Genomic DNA, 19,973 nt, shown 5'->3' with positions numbered 1-19,973 from the left:
AGCAAGAGCAGTGCTTTGCGGAATCTACCACCTGATCGGAATCGTGACCCACTGAGAAGATCTGGCGAGAAACTCAGTGGGCTGATATCACGATGTTTGTCATCAAGGTATATTGGTGAATATTAATAAAAATTAATTAAGCGATGTGGTTGTGATGGTGGATTCGATGCTCACATGAATATGATTAGATGAGATTAGACTCACTGAGGCTTAGTCTAATTAAATGAGATGAGACTTACCGGCTTAGCTACGATGTCAAGGAATTTATTATCCCCTCGAGGCAAAGACAGCCAGTAGATGAAGGACGGGCAGATATAGGGCTGAACTTTGAGTAAAATGGTGGCATCAATTGTACTCCCAGCAGGAGGAACCAAGGCTGACACCACGGCCTCGCAGTCCCAAAATTGAGAAAGAGATGCTCGACGAACCTGGATGGAATTCATATTTCATAGCATGTGGATCGATTAAGAGATCGATAAGAGAGATTTTTTTTTTATTGCTTAGATGGGTGGACGAGCTCACAGCCCACCTGGTGTTAAATGGTTACTGGAGCCCATAGACATCCACAACGTAAATGCGCCACCCACCTTGAGATACAAGTTCTAAGGTCTCAAGTATAGTTACAACGGCTGCCCCACCCTTCAAACCGAAACGCATTACTGCTTCACGGCAGAAATAGGCGGGGTGGTGGTACCCACCCGCGCGGACTCACAAGAGGTCCTACCACCAGTAATTACGCAAATTATAATTTTGCGGGTTTCATTTTTATTACACGATGTTATTCCTTCACCGTGGAAGTCAATCGTGAACATTTGTTGAGTACGTATTTCATTAGAAAAGTTGGTACCCGCCTGCGGGATTCGAACACCGGTGCATCGCTTAAACACGAATGCACTGGACGTCTTATCCGTTAGGCCACGACGACTACGATGTGTAGTATATCCGAATATGTGTAGTATATCCGTAATTTGGCACCCATAACACAAGCATTAAGCTTAGCTTGGGGCTAGAGAATGTTATGTAAAAATGTCAGTTTATAAAAAAAAAGTAACACAACACAACATTCAATGTCAATTACAAACCAACATTGAATGGAATTTTAGAGTATTTAAGCTGTACTGAAATAATCGAACCTGACTCATAAATCCGTAATCCCAGTAGGAATTCAACAGGACCGTGACGAAATCGCCTATCTTATCGTATAGAATGTAAAGCCCGGTGCTCTTCGTGAAGCCCATCACTTGTAACAAATTTGAATCTGGATCTGAAAGAACGAAATATGAAGATAAAAAAATATTTTCTCAGAATTCCATTTTTTTTTCGAAAAATTGATATTAAATGATACACCTGATGGTAGAACGTGCTGTCTTACTGTAAGGACCGTGTCTATGATGCTTCAGACCCCCTGATGCTAAATTGTTATCCAGTTCATAACGGTAATACACCATTTCAGCGCTCCGCCTTTGAAACATGAGGACAAATCTTCAATTGTATTCCCATTCTTCCATTCTTCTATATTCTTTAGAGACATGACTACATCCCTAAGATTAATGAGACCTTCTCGTGAGGACTTATAATAAGCCCTACCTCTAGTAAATAGAAAACGGAATGGCCTTACCATTAACTTCCTTAAAATAGGTCAACAGATCATCAGCGATGTTACTGAAGATAACTGACAGAGTTCTTATCGTGTACATCCACGCAGTTCTGCCTGTGTCCTTGCAAGACGCGTCTATGATCCTGTTGTTACTGCACTTGATGTAATCTTCCAAGATGACGTTTAATGGAACTAAACGATCTACAGACGATGTCTTGATAGAGTTCAGGACTGTGTCTAATTTGTTGAAGAATTTCCTGTTAAATTAAGTCAATTGAAGTCGTAAAGTATTAAATATTAATACGACAAGGAACATGTTGGAGTAATAAACAATTAGGGTTTTATTAAGAAACGTCCAGTAACTGCATCTAAATTGAGTTGCCTTTTTATTTTTTACTAGCTGACCCGACAGACTTCGTAGTGCCTCAATCGATAAATAGAAGACCTAAACTTTTGTATAAAATAAACATAAAATAAACAAAAGGAATCCGTCCGACGGGGGACATATCAAAGGAAAAACAAAATTGTTATTTTTATTGAATTCCGAGCATTTTCATATTTATCTACCTTTTAAACATTCTCCGGACTTCCATAAGTAATTCAAGACCAAAAACAGCCAAATCGGTCCAGCCGTTCTCGAGTTTTAGCAAGACTAACGAACAGCAATTCATTTTATCTGCTTGAGAACCTTCTTACTTTTTATGATCGATTAATACTCACCGAAGTATGTCATCCCTTTCTGTAGTGTTCAGAGAATCTAGAGCGTATCTTAAAGAAGACATCAAACTTAAGTGTTCTGTTCCTTCATCATTGATAATATACTGGAACATGTCTTTGAACTTCATGACGTCATCAATCAATGAATCAAAGGTTCTGGAGAAGTTCAAGAAGATGTTTCTTTCGTAGCGGCTGCTGTTGTAGTTGTCAAGTTTCTGGGAATTGAAATACGAGGTCTAACTCTATTGCATAAGAATAGAAGTCACCCCACCCTTCAAGGCGGGAAGTATGACTGCTTTGCGGCAGAAATAATCAGAATTGTTAAGGTTGTAGATGAAGAGATCGACTTAAAATTTGCTAAAAGCAAAATCATTTCATTGTACATAGTATTAGTTTTAACTTACTTGTATTTTACCCTGTTTTGTTTCCAAATACTGAACCCATTCAGCTTGTAGCTCTTCATCCAAGCATAACAGTCTTTCTAGACTCTTCGTCGCAGCCTGAGACTCGATGCTAATAGGTAATAAGTCCGCCAAACTTGTGTTGGAGCATGGCCAAGTTGGTGCGCCGTTCATTATATTTATTATTGGTTCTACCTGTTTGAAGTTAAGGTATCGTTAGAATTTTTAGTGACAATGAAGACAGCCGAATATCTGCCCTTATGTGGTATGTGGTTATCCCGTCACTAATGCCGCACAAAGTCGCAATTTTTTTTTTTTATTGCCCTTGTAGGCAGACGTGCATACGGCCCACCTGATGGTGAGTGGTTACCGTCGCCCATGGACTTCAGCAATGCCAGGGCAGAGCCAAGCCGCTGCCTACTGCAAAACCTACCTAACTCAGTATGTATTTTAATTGCTGTTGTTTATTGTTATGATGCTTTTTCTTCTTTGTGTCCACATTATTCCACTAGGTGGGGTCGGCCCAGCCAAATTTTTTATTCCATTCTCTTCTATTAGCCGTCATCTCAACACTGACTCCTTTCTCTCTCATACGTCATTCACACCCTCCATCCATGTCTTTTTCGACCTCTTCCCCCTCTACCTTGGACTACCATTTCCATACATCTCCTAGTCACATGCATCTTCTCTCTACGCATCACATGTCCATAACACGCTAACCGTCCGCTCTTTAATTTGTCAATCACCGGGGCTGCTTTCACACTTCCTCCGATATACTCATTCCTTGTCTTGTCCATTCTTGTCACTCCACACATCCATCTCAACACTCGCATATCTGCCGCGTGTACTCCTCTTTCATGCTTATTATAATTAATCGATATATATTATAGATAAGTCTACATTGATTGAATTTTTAATCTTTAATTAATATAATAAAAGTACTTTTGACTTTTAACATCGTTGAAAAGGGTTCTGTCGAAGACGATCTCAAAGCCCACTTAGTGATAAATATTAGCAGACTCCATAGTTAAGATCAAGCTTATACAATTTCTCCTTTGAACATTTTGAACACAGAGTACTACCTTGTATTGTTTTGTAAAACTGACCTATAGATACCGCTTCGTTGTAATAACAGTAGTTAGTATTTTATAGGCAAAAATCGAAGGTATGGAATTATATTACTCACATCTGTTTCGTCGTGTACAACGAGTTTGACGGCGTCAACAATCAACTGTGGCACTTTAGGTATGATGATTCCAAGAGCTTCGACTGTGATCGGCGGCAAGCTTGTTGCGTAAGCTTTGCCCATGATAATAGCTGTTTATAACAAATAATCATAAGTGAATTGAGATTATGAATGAGCTACTGTCCTTTGCTTTGGTTAAGTTCTGTCCTTTTGTGTTGAGGTATACTACTGGCGACTGTCAATTTAAGTGGCTTTGATGTCGATATGTCTAAAGCAAAACTTCATATGGTGTGGAGCGTAGGGATAGCTACCGATTTGAAATCGATTACATGTGTACCAAATCTATGGACACAGGAGTTAGCTAACGTCAACTAGACATCAGTTACTGGTGGTAGGACCTCTTGTGAGTCCGCACGGGTAGGTACCAACGCCCTGCCTATTTCTGCCGTGAAGCAGTAATGCGTTTCGGTTTGAAGGGTGAGGCAGCCGTTATAACTATATTCAGACCTTAGAACTCATATCGCATCTCATATCGGATGGCGGCATTTACGTTGTAGACGTCTATGGACTCCGGTAACCACTTAGCACCAGGTGGGCTGTGAGCTCGTCCACCCATATATGCAATAAAAAAAAACTTAAGAATCTACTAGAGTTTATACGCATTTCAATGTGTGTGGCGAGGTCCACATTCAAACACAAGGTTTTACTAATTGCAGTGCAGTAATGGCTACCCCAATTCAAACCGGTATTAGCTTTTATAAACACTGCGCACTTAGGCTGTTTTTCAATTCTTATTTTTAAGTTTCATATGATTAAGCGAACTCACAGTACACTTGATGTTAAGTTGTAATAATGTGAAACAATGTAGCGTTAGCGTTAGATGCAATTAGCTCACGGATACCTTTACTATTTAAATCAAAGCAAAAGATTGTGATTTATATCAAAGCTTACCCGAGACCACGTCAATTGTCTCATGAAATACATTCAGAGGACCGTTCACGTTTTTCAGAGTATGTTTAATTTTCAACCAAGTTACGTCAGTGATGTCGAATACGCCATAATCTAAAACGTCCAAGAATCGCAGGCCGAGTTTCACACTGAAAACGGAAACAATGACGTAGTTTTTAATTTTGTTTGATAGATCCCCTTGCGTATGACGGTTACATGTGTCTGTGGCGGGTAGCCATAATACAACGCAAGATATTTGACAGTTGCCTGAATTTCGCTTACATACATATACAAGTTCCGGACAACAACATTCGGACCATCGGTCTACCTAGCAATATCACCCGCACGGTGGAAGATCTTCCCTTCGTCGTTATTCCCAAATGTCTATGGCATCCCAGAGCGTATTAATGAGTGGAATAAATCTACATTAGTGTTCCTCACCAGCAATGCACTGTAAATTAGTGCTATAGTTGCAATAGTAGCAATTGAGATGGACCGGTGGTAGAGATAAAATGAGTCTTCCCATACAACGTCTGCCATAGCGAGAATTAAATACCCTATATAGACCCAGATGTTTCTCGGGGCCAAATATTTAATTCCAGAGCCAGATCCCATGGTATTCCATAGATTATCCTCTCCATACTGATTCTCGAGTGCTACATATGCTTTTTCAAGGTTAGAGCTGTCCTTAGCATTGCTGAATTCCATGACCCAATTACCACATGGAAGGTTTGGTGCATTATTTTTGGAATCTCTGCTCGCGTTCACAAGCTATGTTCACGAGTGCTCATGTGCAATTTATTTAGTTAATATAAAAGGTTGGCTGTCTTAAAACTACTGTTCTATAAGATTATGCTACTGCCCTTACGCAGAGCTGTTTGACAAAACCCTCGTAAATTCATACCTCAAACGCAAGCTCCTCTGTAAGTTTCTAACTCCAAACCAGTAAGCTTCGGCTTCATCATGAAGCTCCTTCACAGTTTTCCGCGTACCTTCGTCCATTCCGTAGCTCGAGAAATCGAATAAATACGTGTAATCATTGTTAATGTTCACGTACAGCTTTTTAATGCCGTTTATTAGTTTGGTCCAGTTTATGGCATCGAGCGCACCGGGGGGCGAGCTTCGTATTTTGTTTATCTATAAAAGTTCAAGTTTTATAAAATTTTAAGTTAATTTAAAGTGTCCTAGAATAGGCACTGCAGGCGAGGCGATGGGGCGATTCTGGAATCTGAATATCAATCATCGTAATATCTTTTATTTGGGGCAGAGCGGTTTGTGCATAGGCTAAGTCACAACATAAAGCATATCTTTCCACTCTTATTAGTTGCAGATGCATACTGTCGATGCATTATTATAGATCATTATTATAGATGCTGTATACTTATTGCTCTGTTAACGTAAATGGATAAATTGCGAAGAATTAGGAATTCTTACGGTTTTAGCTATGATTGATGTGTTCTTCAAACCATTTTCGATAGCCAGTGTGGCGTCACACAGGGTTGTCACTAGTCTTGCTCTGTCGATGTTGTCAGGGAATTCCAAGTAATCCCTCGCAGTTTCGACTCCGTTACATAAAATATCTTTGCTGGCTGTCGATAGAGAGCTGTACGTCTAGAAAAGCACAGTAAGTACAGTAAAGTGATGTGAGAATTGTGTTATATAAAGTTACGCGGGAAAACTGGTATTTCTAATGCAAAGAAGTTTGAGAGGTGAGGCTGTTATGCAAAATAATTGAGGCTTCGATCTCACGTGGGACAAGGTGAGTGGCGGCATTGATGTTGTGATGTCTACCTAGCCACTTAACACGGGGTGGGCTGTGAGTTCGCTCACCCATCTTTGTCTTTTTTTTTTATTGCCCTTGTAGGCAGACGAGCATACGGCTTGATGGTGAGTGGATACCGTCGCCCATGGACTTCAGTAATGCCAGGGGCAGAGCCAAGCCGCTGCCTACTGCTAGTCTCCTTACTTAGTCGGGCTCTTTATTGCTGAAGGTCGTGTCTAGCTTGAAGTGCTGATCAGTCGATGCACTATGTTTCTCCAAGTCTTCCTGCCCTCTAAGCAATTAAAAATAAATCTGCGACGAATAATTTTACGTAACTGTTGCAGTGCTATGAGTTTGCACAGGTGGATACCACTATTAAGTCAAATTTTACTAAGAGAAATCACGTGTTCTCATTTTTATGACAGGGACAGCTGTTATTCAAAAGCAGTTGTTTTAAACATCCACAAAATTCAAGGTGTTTGGTAAAATTATTAAATCAATGCTTCTCGAGCGATCAAGTTCGCACTGCTATTTGTGCATTAGCACAATTTAATTAGCAAAAAATCACCTTTTCTTCATTTAAAGCAGTCTTCATAACGGTGACAACAATGTCACCGTACAAGCTCTTCAAGGCTGCGACAACTTGGGCTGGAGCGCTACCAATCTGTTCGTTAAGTGCTTCGACCACTGCGGTCATGTCTATTAATATTGGAGCTATTTTGAGTTCAAGTATTGGATTCTGTTTGACCACTTCTTTGGCTAAAGCACCGTGGGTGGTTATTCTGCGAATTTTAATGTTATTTGTTGAAAATAGAATTTCAGTGTTATCTTTTTGAACTACGAGGTTTCTAGTAAAATGAAAAGATATAATGTAGAAATGAAAGGGATGGTGGTTTAAATTTGAGTTTTCGGTAATAATGAAAGTAAAAATTTGTAAGTTTTAATTTTATAACTAATTATGGCAAAAAAATATACCCAAAATGGGTGAACGTTATAAATATTTCTCAACGCAACGTCCGCCTTGAGACATGAGGTCGTAATTTGAAAACAACAATTGTAATTTGATGAAGGTACTAACAAGATCTGGTTTCCGAGATGACTTTTCTGTTTGACCACGGTCATGAACTCCGAATCATCGGGCAAATTAAAAATCTTGTTCCATTGTATTTCCATCTTCTTTTCTTCGTCGAAGCGTATCAGAGTATTCGTGAAATTCTTCAAAATTTCAAAGTCTTTCTCTATCGAATACAATTTAGAACTTGTGTCTTGCCCCAGAGTTTCTTGAATTATTAAGGAAGCTAAGTTATTGATCTGGAATTAAAAAGCATAATTAAGATACCAATTTTAACTAGATGACGCCAAATGACCTAAAATAGCATCCATCACTACCAGTGGGTGTCGTGAAAGGCAATAAGGAATTCAGCGGAGGCCATTATGAAAAGCTTCTTATCATTACCCATGTAGTAAGTACAGTATCCTGCAAAAGTCCACCGTAATTTCTTTTTAGACGTAGGACGGGTTACGCACGTGTAGGTACCGTCATCTACCAATTTCTGCCGCGAAACAATGATGGGGTTCGGCTTGAAGGGTGGAACAACCATTATTGAACACAGGCAGGATTGGATACTTGGATCTCAAATCTTAAGATAAGTGGTGGCGTGGTACCTGGAGTTTATACTCCAGGAAGCATTAAATGCCAAGAGGAACTCATAACCGATACTAATAAAAATCTACACAAAATATCTTAGTTTTCTTTTTGTATAGTATAGCGCTAATATCTTATAATCTAGTGGTATCAAAATATGTTAGCGCGGACTTATTAGAGCTACCAAACAGCTTCATCGCTCTTTAGCTTAAGCATCCGATTCGTGTGGCTTGATGCAAATTTATCTACCACCAGCACAGCAAGCCGGACCTGCGGTAGACGCTTTCATGATAGGCAGAACGCGCTCAGTAGCTATAATAGTAAAATAAATTTAGTTGAGTATTTATAATAAAAATACTTCTGTTGCTCACATTGTTTTTAACCTCGAAAATACCAAAAGATTTGATTAAATCCGATACATAGTTCTTCCAAGCGTTGCTGCAAAGTTGTTTCTTTATTGTGCTGGCTTCGTTCTTCGAGATCACAAAGAATTCAGCTATTTTATCTGTGTCGCAGAACATTTGACCCGGGAAATTAATTTTCGATGTGAGAATCTGGAACAGGATTACTTTAAAACCGATACATTTACAAGCAAGCGTTGTAAACAAAGTTTTTTTATAATTGAAGACTAAGTTTATTGTCATTCTAATCAAAATTGTCATGAATTTTTACTATATACGCTAGAAATGATTTTACCTGTATTCTGTTTGCATCCGAGAGAGCCTCAAAAGCTTTGCCAACAATATAGGGCGGCAATGATAGGAGGATTTTCACACTCTCTGGATGTCTAAGAGTGACGTCATACGTGATTTTCTCCAAGTGCATATTGATGTCAATAACCTTGTGCGTGCCTTCAATTAATTTTGACATTAATGTTGAATAGAACAGTATGTCGTGCTTCTGTTTCGCCGGTAGAAATTTTTGAACGAATGATAGTAGTTGAGAAATTCTGCGAAAGAGACCAATAGGAAGGTAGGTAAATATAAGTATTCTTCTTTGATTGTCACAGTTGTTTTCATTACGCATTCAAAGATAGATGTAGGCTTATGGTAAGACGGTTGAAAGTTGTTTGTTCTAGATTCAGCTGGTACGTAGCAAAAATTGGTTCTAGAGACAAAATGTCGGTGAAATCAGTGCTTAATAAATAATCATTGGATCATAATCAAAATGTTTCATTAAAAAATTGAAAATTGTTAATAGAAAAAAAATATTAATAATTGGAAACTATAAAAAATACTGAATGCGTTTTTTATCGTTGTCAATTTATTATAATTATCGTTATCATTGCTTATTCACTAAAACGATAACTGCCGTGGTATTTTCTATTGATGATCACTGTGGATGCAGGACCCAGAACTTTCATAGTCAATTTGTACAGAGTTAGAAGTTGAACGCTTTCTGATAAAGGGTTCCCAAAAAGGGTTCCCTATTGTCGAAAGTTTACTGGAATTTAATATAAATAAAATTTAGAAATTACACTCACACATTAAATGGGTCTATTGTTTTATTCTGCTTCATATCATCTTCGAATATACTAACAGCCCCATCCAGAATGTTGGAGACTTTCCTCAAACCACTGGCGGTCTCGTTATCAATGCTTGTGATATCAGTGCTGAATTGTTTCGAAATTATTTTATCCAAATATTTGATGCTGGTTATGGCTGTATCCGCGAATTCTTTTATAGACTTAAACGATTGAGTTTCACCGAATGTTGATTCGAATAGATTTACTAGTTTTGTTATTCTGAAACAAAGAGTAACTTTGTTTGGATGTACGTATTGAGTCAATGCACGTTAGTAAAAAGTCAATGATTACGTCGGACAATGAAATATTTAAGCTAAATTATCAGTTGTCGTCAACATTCTCATCGTCCCTTTGTTTGTATTCACCATATTTTTAACGTAATTCTCGATTCCTCCCACTAGTTCCCTTCCAATTTATTTTAAAGGAATAATGGCACGAAGAAATAGAAATTTAATATAATCTAAATTTGCAAACTCTTAGATTAGGCGGAAGTAACTTTTATTAAAATTTCTTACAAGCCTAGATCAAAATAGCTGAAGTCTCCATCTCCATAGGCGATGTTTATGATCTCCTGGGGTAAGAAGTTCTTCAGGTTGATCATACGGACTACTGATGTGAGCATGTCTCCAAGCTGCGTGATGCTTTTGTCTCCTGACAGTTTGTAGTACATTCCACCAAACTAGAAGTTGTCGAAATGCAAACTATTACATTCAAATTAATATGAAAAACAAGAAAACGAATTGAGAGACTTAGATCCTTTCCGATGATGGTATAAGTAGTTATAAATATTTTATGAACAGGTATGAGTAGAAGGGTTATTTTGATAATATTCTGAAAAGCACCCCACTCTTTTTTACAATAAAATCATCTTTTCTTACACTATTTTTAATTCAAATTTATTAAAATGTATTTTATATATTTTAGTTGGATTTTCTATAAAAGCGTATTTTGTTAGTTTTTTTTATACTATTATTTATTTTTAATTTTTTAGTTGAATTTAAATTTTTTCAATTTTCTTAGATATTGAATTGTCATCGGTCCTTAATAAGTATACCAAATTTCAAGTTAATCCGACGTTTTGAAGGGGGACAAAATCATGTTCAAAGATTCCGTTACAAATACATGCATACGTCTGAAGCTAATAAAAGCGTATTAAAAACATTAAATCCAATTACCATTTTAATGTATTTGCCAAAATTAATCTCCATTATTAAATCCATGAATATTTTATACATTTCGTCGTCGGATAAAGAGCACAAGCCTTTAGCGATCGCTTTTAATTGAGTTTTATTTCCCACTAAAAGTACTTTTTCTATTGTTTCTTCACTGCATCCTCTCAGATTCCCTTTAAGAATCTGGAAAATAAGTTATTATAATTTTATCAGGCTAATATGTTGTTAGGTATGAGATCGAGTTGAGATTAGGTTGAATATGCGAAGCGGGATATCATTCGAGAGCATGTTTTAAGTACGTTTTTCTTTACAAAATCGGTTGCCTGACCGCGAGATTTGAACATCAGCTGGTTGAACAACAGTTGCTTGGTCGATACGAGCGTGCTGGACATCGTACGCTATAGTCCACGACGAGTTCCTTTCTATGATTTTGAGATCCGCCCGAACATGCCCCTAGCAAACTCTATTCCATCTTGTGGGCTGTATGCTCTAAATGCATTCGACAACCAAAATGAAGGAACAATTGAAAACTTACACCTTCAAATTTAATTTGAGCATTCATGAGGCTCTGTGCGACGTCAGCGTCGATGCCTAAGTGACTGACTGCGTACCTCTTCATTCTCGCTGTGTTTGTGAATAAATCTTGCACTGTTAATCCGTTTTCTGGTGAAAAGAAAACAATGATAAGTGGAGTTATTTTTATTGGAGTTGAATCTTAAAGTGGGCATATTGTAGTTTAATTTTAAATACAGATGCTTGGATACAAATGCTGGGTTCTTTCGTCTACAGCAGTAGTGGCTATATAGTGCGCCTTCTAGTGAAGATGCGTCGTAAGTGGAAATAAAAAAAGAGTAGATACGTATGACAGAAGTATGACGAAGGAATTCAAGGGCTGTTTAAAGAAAGTTAATAATTTGCACTGGTGATGTAAGAGATTATTTATATCAGAACTAGCTGACCCGGCAGACTTCGTAGTGCCTCAGTCAATAAATAAAAGACCTAAACTATTATATAAAATAAACTTAAAACAAACAAAAGGAATCCGTCCGACGGGGGACACATCAAAGGGAAAACAAAATTGTTATTTTTATTTAATTCCAGGAATTTTCATATTTATCTAACTTTTAAACCTTTTCTGGACTTCCACAAATAATTCAAGACCAAAATTAGACAAATCGATCCAGCCGTTATCGAGTTTTAGCGAGACTAACAGCAATTCATTTTTATATATATATTATATTATATAGATAAAATGAGGGAGAAGACTACTAATGTGACAGATGATGTGACAGGACAATTGATAACTTATTTTGGTCTTAATTAATAGTTCAAAATCGAGTTGAGTTAATTACAATTCAATTTTAAAGTAGTAGAATCAAACGTACGCTTCTGATATCGATATGAAGAATTATGACTATTATTTTCGAAAAACTTAAAAGTATATAACACCCACAGATATAATTGTACTTATGATTTTTTTACACTGAAACTCACTGGTGAAATTGACGAAAGTGGGTTCATCAGCCACGTCTGCCAGGGTCGAAAGCAGTTTTAAAGCGTCCGGTACTGATGAGACAACGTCCAGAACAGTTTCATTCATAATCGGAGCCAACTTCTTTCTTATTTGACTTAACCTGCAGAAATAAATATACAAAGTATCGTTTAAAAATAGGATGATGATAATGGAACTTATCATCCGTGATAAAAAAAAATATTGCCTTTGTAGGCAGACGAGCATACGGCCCACCTGATGGTAAGTGGTCACCGTCACTCATGGACGTCAGCAATGCCAGGGGCAGAGCCAAGCCGCTGCCTACCATGAAATACTCTCCGCAAGCCTCGTTTAAAGAAGGACATGTCATAGCGCTCGGAAAACACCGTAGAGGGGAGTTCATTCCAATGCCGGATGGTATGTGGCAAAAAAGATCTTAATTATTTTATATTGGCTGTGCAATGGCATCCTAGAATAGGACAAGTCCATCCTTTCCCATGGCTGTTTTTAATAGTGACGTAAGGACCTAAGTGACCTAAGGACAGAAAAATGGAAAAAATTCGATGCATCGTGCTATTCTGTATTATAACATATTATATCGTGCAGCAATCGCCAAGACATTTTCTGGTGGTAGGTCGTAATTTAAACCCGAATGGGTAGATAGTCCTATTATATATCATGCGTTTCGGTTTGAAGGATAGGACTATCGTTATATTCACTATGCTCACTGCAATGGGCATCCCGGGCAATTGCATTGTTATATTCATGGACCCAGCAACAACTTAAAAAAAAGATGGGCGTTAAGAACTTACACCCCGCTACGCAAAAAAAAAAACTTAAAGACAGTAAAATGCGTACTGATTTCAGTATGCAGTAGTACTTAATGCGTTTTTTTTACTCCCTATGCTGATAGCCTTGAGAGGTTATTTCAGCTTCCTTGACGTGTAGGTGAGCTGACGGGGCTCAAACCGGGTGTGTTGCTAACACTGGCCCTAGCAAGAGCAGTGGTTCGCAGAATCTACCACCGGATCGGAAACGCGACCCACTGAGAAGATCCGGTGAGAAACTCTGTGGGCTGTGTCTATGGGTTAATTCACTCGTCGAGCCCTTCGTCGCAAGCGACGGGTTCGACGAGGACGGTGACCGGTGCTTGTGGTACCTAAAAGCACCGTTAATGGATCGGGAGGACCCGTAATGGGATGTTTAAGGCTCTCCCTATTGCTATTGCCTGTCCGTTTAATTATTATTCAGAAGTGTGCCAATCACAATGCCGATAGTCGGATTCTCGCAGACGATAACTGGCACGGATCGTCTGGAAGCTGCGATCTACTAGGGCCTGGCAGACTTGTGCTCTTTTTATTTTGAACCGTATGGTCTATGGTCAGAGCTCTGGTTTTGGTTGGTATGGTATTGGCTCAGGTATTTTTTGAAAATATCCTATAAAATTCTTTAAAATTCAAACTTACCTTGAATTTTCATACGCAGGTATTTCCTCGTAGTCATCCATGGGTGAGCACTCGTTGTTGACGCTGCATATGAACGACTGAAGGAACGTGATTGTTCCAGCACTTGGTAGGGCTCTGGCGGGGAATGTACCTACAACGCCCATGACATAGTGTGTACTTAAATATATTTTTTTTTGCTTAGATGGGTGGACGAGCTCACAGCCTACCTGGTGTTAAGTGGTTACTGGAGCCCATGGACATCCACAACGTAAATGCGCCACCCACCTTGAGATATAAGTTCTAAGGTTTCAAGTTTAGTTACAACGGCTGCCCCACCCTTCAGACCGAAACGCATTACTGCTTCACGACAGAAATAGGCGGGGTGGTGGTACCTACCCGTGCGGACTCACAAGAAGTCCTACCACCAGTACATATTTAAGGACGTAATGTTTTGGTATGGGTAGTGTTGAAGCGAGCGGTTTGGCACCTTTGATCATTCAGGTATTTTGGTTCCGAGAGCACCTTAACAGCTTTGGATCCATTGCAATTGATTTGAATTTGATTACTTCTCAAAATAGCCCCATCATTATTAGACTAGTTTCTTTTTACTTAATCAATAAATAGATACACAGATACATAAAGAGTCTTAAGATAATCCACGACTTATTGGACGAATTGGAGTAGCCAAGCGGTTAACGATGCTTGCATACACTAAAAAGTAAATATCATCGCTAACCTTGAAACATGAGATCTAAGCCTCAAATGGATTCGGATATTATATTATCTTGACTTGAACAAGTGACTGTTTTGTTGCGGAAATGGCGACGTGCATATGGTGCGAACTTACATGACGGAAAATCCTGATTATCCACGTTGATCCTGACTACATAAAGCATCATCATGATGCTCAAGGTCCATACTATGCCTCCTAGTGTCACCTGGAAGTAGAAAAGGGGTTTATTGTAGGCATGGTCGTTGCGCAACGTAAATGGTTATTGAAACTATCTATAGACAAAATAGCGGTTAGCTAGTTTCGCCGTACTGCAATAACCTGCTAACATCTACTACTCAATCACGTCACCGATCACGAACACAAATCACACAACGTTCGGCAATATTCGTTTTACTTCGTACCGCTCGGTCGGCAGCTATCGCGACACGCAGCGCAAACATCGGTTCGATCGAAATAGACAATCATCATTTTGTCTCTTTCACGCACACGACTGAGATGCATTTGACCTTTGACTTTAGCTCTTAAAGCCCTTAAAATAAGATTTATAAAATTAAATTATGAGTGCAAGTTGAAGTCAAATTTTGTGGCCTTGAACCAGCTATTCACGAATCGCGTGTTTAGCGACAAAATGTATTAAAGACTCGGCGCTTAGTTTTAAGTTTAATTGCCAAATTGAATAGTTAAAAATATAAAGTGTATAGTTGTTTAATATAGAGATATAGAGAGATATAGATATAGAGTTGTTTAATATATCCTTAAAGATAAATTACAAATAAAGTCGTAATTACTGAAATATTAATCGCGACGCTAGCTCATTCGTGTGCACATTAGTTTACTGCTAAACAAAACCCGCTATTGCTCGCTAATGAAATAGCGCGTTTCAAAAGCCGCTATTGACATTCGATAGCTAGTTTCGTTTCGCTAACCGAAAATGCCGCTACAACCCACCGCTAGTTTATTGTGTGCGCCTGAGAAACTTCACTATACTAGCAGTGTAGGGTACTTCCTGGAAATAGAAAGTGATTAAGGAATGTTTACTTTATTTTTTTATTTTATTGCATCTGTAGATGTCCGAGCTCACAACCCCCTGGCGCTAAGTGGTTACGGGAGCCCATAGACATCTACAACGTAAATGCCGCCACCTACCTTGAGATATGAGTTCTAAGGTCTCAGTATAGTTGCAACGGCTGCGCCACCCTTCAAACCGAAATGCATTACTGCTTCACGGCAGAATTAGGCAGGGTGGTGGTGCCTACTCATGCGGACTTACAAGAGGTCCTAGCACCAATAATAAGACTTATATCTAGTTCGTTGGAAATACTTTTTATTATTATTGCTATATAGCCAGACGAGCATACGGCCCACCTGATGGTGAGTGTTTACCGTTGCTCATGGACGTCAGCAATGCCAGGGGCAGACCCAAGCCGCTGCCTACCGAACCGATACTTTAGCACCTGCTGTTATTTCGTTGGTTCGCTTTTATCTGATGAGGAGATTTGTCATTCGAATTAAAGTCATTACAATATTTTCAATATTTAAATTTACATTGCTGTATATCCAGTTGAAATAAATCATTAGTTGCTGACAAAAGCATCAATGTTTGTTGAAGTTATCTTTTTAATAGTATTTAACGTACAATTTTCCGTTTCCTTATGAGGTAGTCCTTCCAGAGCAGCAGTCGTAGCTGCCGTCTTCCTGCCATGTTGCCTGCTAGTGCTGGACATCACTGTAACAAATTATAATAATTCATCTTTTGATTTTAGCAGTCGGAAAGCGCATTGTCGGATCTAATAAATTAACTAGCGACCGCCCTCGCTTCTCTTTGGAAACTGTAATTCATTATTAATTTCTCCACTATTTAATGGATGTTATTATACATATAAACCTTCCTCTTCAATCACTCTATCTGATTCTATTAAAAAATACCGCATCAAAATCCGTTACGTAGTTTTAAAGATTTAAGCATACATAGGGATATAGGGACAGAGAATGCGCCTTTTTTTATACTCTGTAGTGATAGTTAAATTATTATAAAAAAATAATATATATCATACTATAACCCTATGGTAAGAATGGTCAGGCAGTATAATGATTTGGATAAATGTCACGGTGACCTTGATATCTTTGAACCTAGACTCAGGGAAGTTGTCAGATGTGTGAAGGATATCCTAATTAGTATATGCCTAGTTATAAATATTTGTAATTTTGTTTTCAATAGCCAAAGCTTAACATTAATATGGATTTGCTGAGTGCACATAACATTTAGATTGCAATCCAGATTGGATCTAGGTACGATTTAGCTAATATGTACTGTAATGATTGTAACTTGTTTTGTGCATCATAAAAAAAAATAAAAAAAAAACAGATTTTGTGTGTTTTCTTATCTGTGGATGTTTTAACTTCAATTATCACCCCCCACACATATCCGGACGTCTGAATAAAATCAAATTATAGTTTTTTTTTTAATTCTGTATTCATTAATGGAAAGTATTTTTGTTGATTATTTTTGTTGAGTTGATGCTATTATACAGGAAACCTTCTCCTTTGTATTACGGTAAGCATATGCACAGAGTTTCGGGACAACGACAAAGTGATGATCTTCTGACGAGCGGATGATATTGCTCGGTAGACCGACGCTCCAAATGTTGTTGTTCGGGATTGGTATACAATATGTAACTCGTGTACTGTAAATTTTGTTAGCGCGTTTCAGGCTTAAGCTGGATTCCTTCCATTCGCTGCGAAGAGGGACCCGTTTGTCATGCCCATTGCCCATTTGTCGAAATTCCAAGGAGTATCCTTGCAGCCTTCCAAGAGTATTGGGATACTTGGGGTATAAATTTCGGACGATGTCCAATTTTGGAGTCATTTGGAGGGTAAAGCAAAGCTGCCGTCCAAAATGCTGGGAGACCTCAACAGAGCGAAGCGGTACTTCACGCTTGAACAAAGACATTTGCTTTACAAAGCACGAGTCCGGCGTCACGTGGAGTACTACTCCCATCTCTGGGCCGGGGCTCTCAAATACCAGCTACTTCCATTTGACTTCATACAGAAGAGGGCCGTTCGGATTATCGATAATCCCATTCTCACGGATCGTTTGGAACCTCTGGGTCTGCGGAGGGACTTCGGTTCCCTCTGTATTTTGTACCGTATGTTCCATGGGGAGTGCTCTGATGAATTATTTGAGATGATACCATCAACTCGTTTTTACCATCGCACCACCCGCCACCGGAGTAGAGTTCATCCATACTACCTCGAACTAATGTGTTCGGATGTGGAACACGTGGTACGTTTTCAGAGATATTTTTGCCACGTACCATCCGGCTTTGGAATGTGCTCCCCTCTAAAACAAGCACGCACAGAATACGCGTAAACAATCAAAGTCACACTCATTAATTTTTATTGATTCTAAATAAGATGTTGTTATGTATGGTATGTAGTTCTCCAAGTTTTTGTGATTTCGCATGCAAAATAAACAGATTACTGCATGAAATATTTTAGTTATTTTTATTTATAGCTTCGCCTTTTAAGTCAAACAACTTTTTGTTTCATAGATTAGTTTATATTTTTTGCAATGCCATTGAGTTATGAGCGTCATAGCAGGAAAACAACATAACGTAGTAATTATCGTAGCTCTTAAATTACCTTGCGGTCGGGCTCAGCGTAATCCATTACCGTGTAACAAAACGACAGTGCGGCGGTGTGTATTCAACGTTTTTAAACCACACTCTTTTGTGTCATAAATATGGGCTGCGAGTTCAGGGCTGCGAGTTAATTAATAACAGTAAAGAAACAAAGTTAAATTAAATAATATATACTTCGAACAGAACGGAAATAATAAAGCAAGGAATGATTTTTTTCCTACCTATTCTAGTAACCTTGAGGGGTTATTCTAGATTCGCCAAATTAGCGGGAGAGCTCACGGGGCTCAAACCTGATGATGTTGCTAACACGAACCCTAGCAGGAGCCGTGCTTCGCAGAATCTACCACCGGATCGGAAAGGAGGAACGATTTAAGGGACAGCTGGTATAAATAAGTCAAGCCCTATTTTTGGTGCCCAGAGCACTTATGATCTTAGGCGCTATTACAATACAATATTAACTTTCTAACCGAAATGTAAAAAGGAAGGCTTTCGTCAATCTACCTTTCAGCACACAGACGTCCATTGCTAGATTTATGTCTTCCCCATGCCTCGCCATAACGACCAGTCCTGGGCTGCTTACATCCGGCGGTTCCCTACGAACCTCAATAGGTCGTCGGTCCATCTTGTGGGAGGACTACCCATGCTACGTCTTCCGGTACGGGGTCGTCACTTGAGAACTTTTCAGCCCCAACGGCTAGCCGTTCTACGAGCAATGTGCCCTACCCACTGCCGCTTCAACGTCGCAATCCTTTGGGCTATATCGGTTACCAAGGTTTTCCTGCGAATCTCTTCATTTTTGATTTAATCTCGTGGGGCATAGCCCTCTCCTTTGCTTTTTGGGGAAATGCAGATACAACATACATATGTATATATGTAATAAACAGCTAACCCATAACACGGTACATACGTTTCTACAAAGTCTCGTGTTGTGCGAAACCGTGTTATATGAGACCAGTCAATATGAAATCGCCGTGGCCTAAAGGATAAGACGTCCGGTGCATTCGTATGTAGCGATGCACCGATGTTCGAATCCCGGAGACGGGTACCTACCAATTTTTCTAATGAAATACAAACTTAACAAAATGTTCTCGATTTAGTTCCACGGTGAAGGAATAACATCGTGTTATAAAAATCAAACGCGCAAAATTATAATTTGCGTAATTACTGGTGGTAGGACCACTTGTGAGTCCGCAGGGGTAAGTACCACCACTCTGCCTATTTCAGCCGTGAAGCAGTAATGCGTTTCGATTTGAAGGGCGGGGCAGCCGTTGTAACTATATTGATACCTTAGAACTCATATCTCAAGGTGGGTGGTGGCATTTACGTTGTAGATGTCTATGGGCTCTGGTAACCAGATAACACTAGGTTGACTGTGAGTTCGTAAAAAAACGATATGTAAAAGTACGTAGTTTTAGTTCTTATAGGAATTTACTTACAGCACGGCCCTGTATTTTCATATAGCCAGTCACACGAAGTGACAATCCCATTCCATCCAAACGGTTATCGGGCCCCATAGTTACAATTAACATGAATGCTTAAGTCTACTAAGAAATCGGGTCAAAGTAACAGTAGCAAAGGAAAATGCTAACAAAATGATTTCCGTCTCTCTGCCAGCCCTGTTCGGTCTGAAGTTGACGCGCCAAAGTTGGCTAATGTGTAAACAATTGATTTGACACGATCCGATGTGTTACGATTTCATTGAGGCTGTT

At 38.9% G+C, this 19,973-nt stretch overlaps 1 protein-coding gene across 1 annotated transcript in view; it reads right to left on the bottom strand.

Moving 5' to 3' along the window:
• ldd (lipid droplet defective) overlaps window positions 1–19,973 on the bottom strand; it is a 113,129-nt gene that overhangs the window by 57,871 nt on the left and 35,285 nt on the right. The window contains exons 2-22 of the mRNA XM_028179812.2: window positions 16,260–16,349; window positions 14,738–14,828; window positions 13,912–14,041; window positions 12,448–12,587; window positions 11,489–11,616; window positions 10,957–11,136; window positions 10,297–10,460; window positions 9,740–10,000; window positions 8,953–9,205; window positions 8,628–8,810; window positions 7,690–7,922; window positions 7,180–7,393; window positions 6,284–6,460; window positions 5,754–5,986; window positions 4,853–4,998; window positions 3,902–4,032; window positions 2,719–2,910; window positions 2,318–2,529; window positions 1,619–1,854; window positions 1,134–1,264; window positions 240–428 (exon numbers count right to left, since the gene is read on the bottom strand). Of these exons, the coding sequence (XP_028035613.2) occupies window positions 240–428; window positions 1,134–1,264; window positions 1,619–1,854; window positions 2,318–2,529; window positions 2,719–2,910; window positions 3,902–4,032; window positions 4,853–4,998; window positions 5,754–5,986; window positions 6,284–6,460; window positions 7,180–7,393; window positions 7,690–7,922; window positions 8,628–8,810; window positions 8,953–9,205; window positions 9,740–10,000; window positions 10,297–10,460; window positions 10,957–11,136; window positions 11,489–11,616; window positions 12,448–12,587; window positions 13,912–14,041; window positions 14,738–14,828; window positions 16,260–16,325 (3,690 nt within the window). The 5' untranslated portion in view covers window positions 16,326–16,349. The remainder of the gene's footprint in view (window positions 1–239; window positions 429–1,133; window positions 1,265–1,618; window positions 1,855–2,317; window positions 2,530–2,718; window positions 2,911–3,901; window positions 4,033–4,852; window positions 4,999–5,753; window positions 5,987–6,283; window positions 6,461–7,179; window positions 7,394–7,689; window positions 7,923–8,627; window positions 8,811–8,952; window positions 9,206–9,739; window positions 10,001–10,296; window positions 10,461–10,956; window positions 11,137–11,488; window positions 11,617–12,447; window positions 12,588–13,911; window positions 14,042–14,737; window positions 14,829–16,259; window positions 16,350–19,973) is intronic.

The sequence above is a fragment of the Bombyx mandarina genome, chromosome A1 (genome assembly GCF_030267445.1).
Source record: "Bombyx mandarina strain Sakado chromosome A1, ASM3026744v2".
NCBI classification, from domain to species: Eukaryota; Metazoa; Arthropoda; class Insecta; order Lepidoptera; family Bombycidae; genus Bombyx; species Bombyx mandarina.
This window is presented reverse-complemented; position numbering and strand designations above follow the sequence as displayed.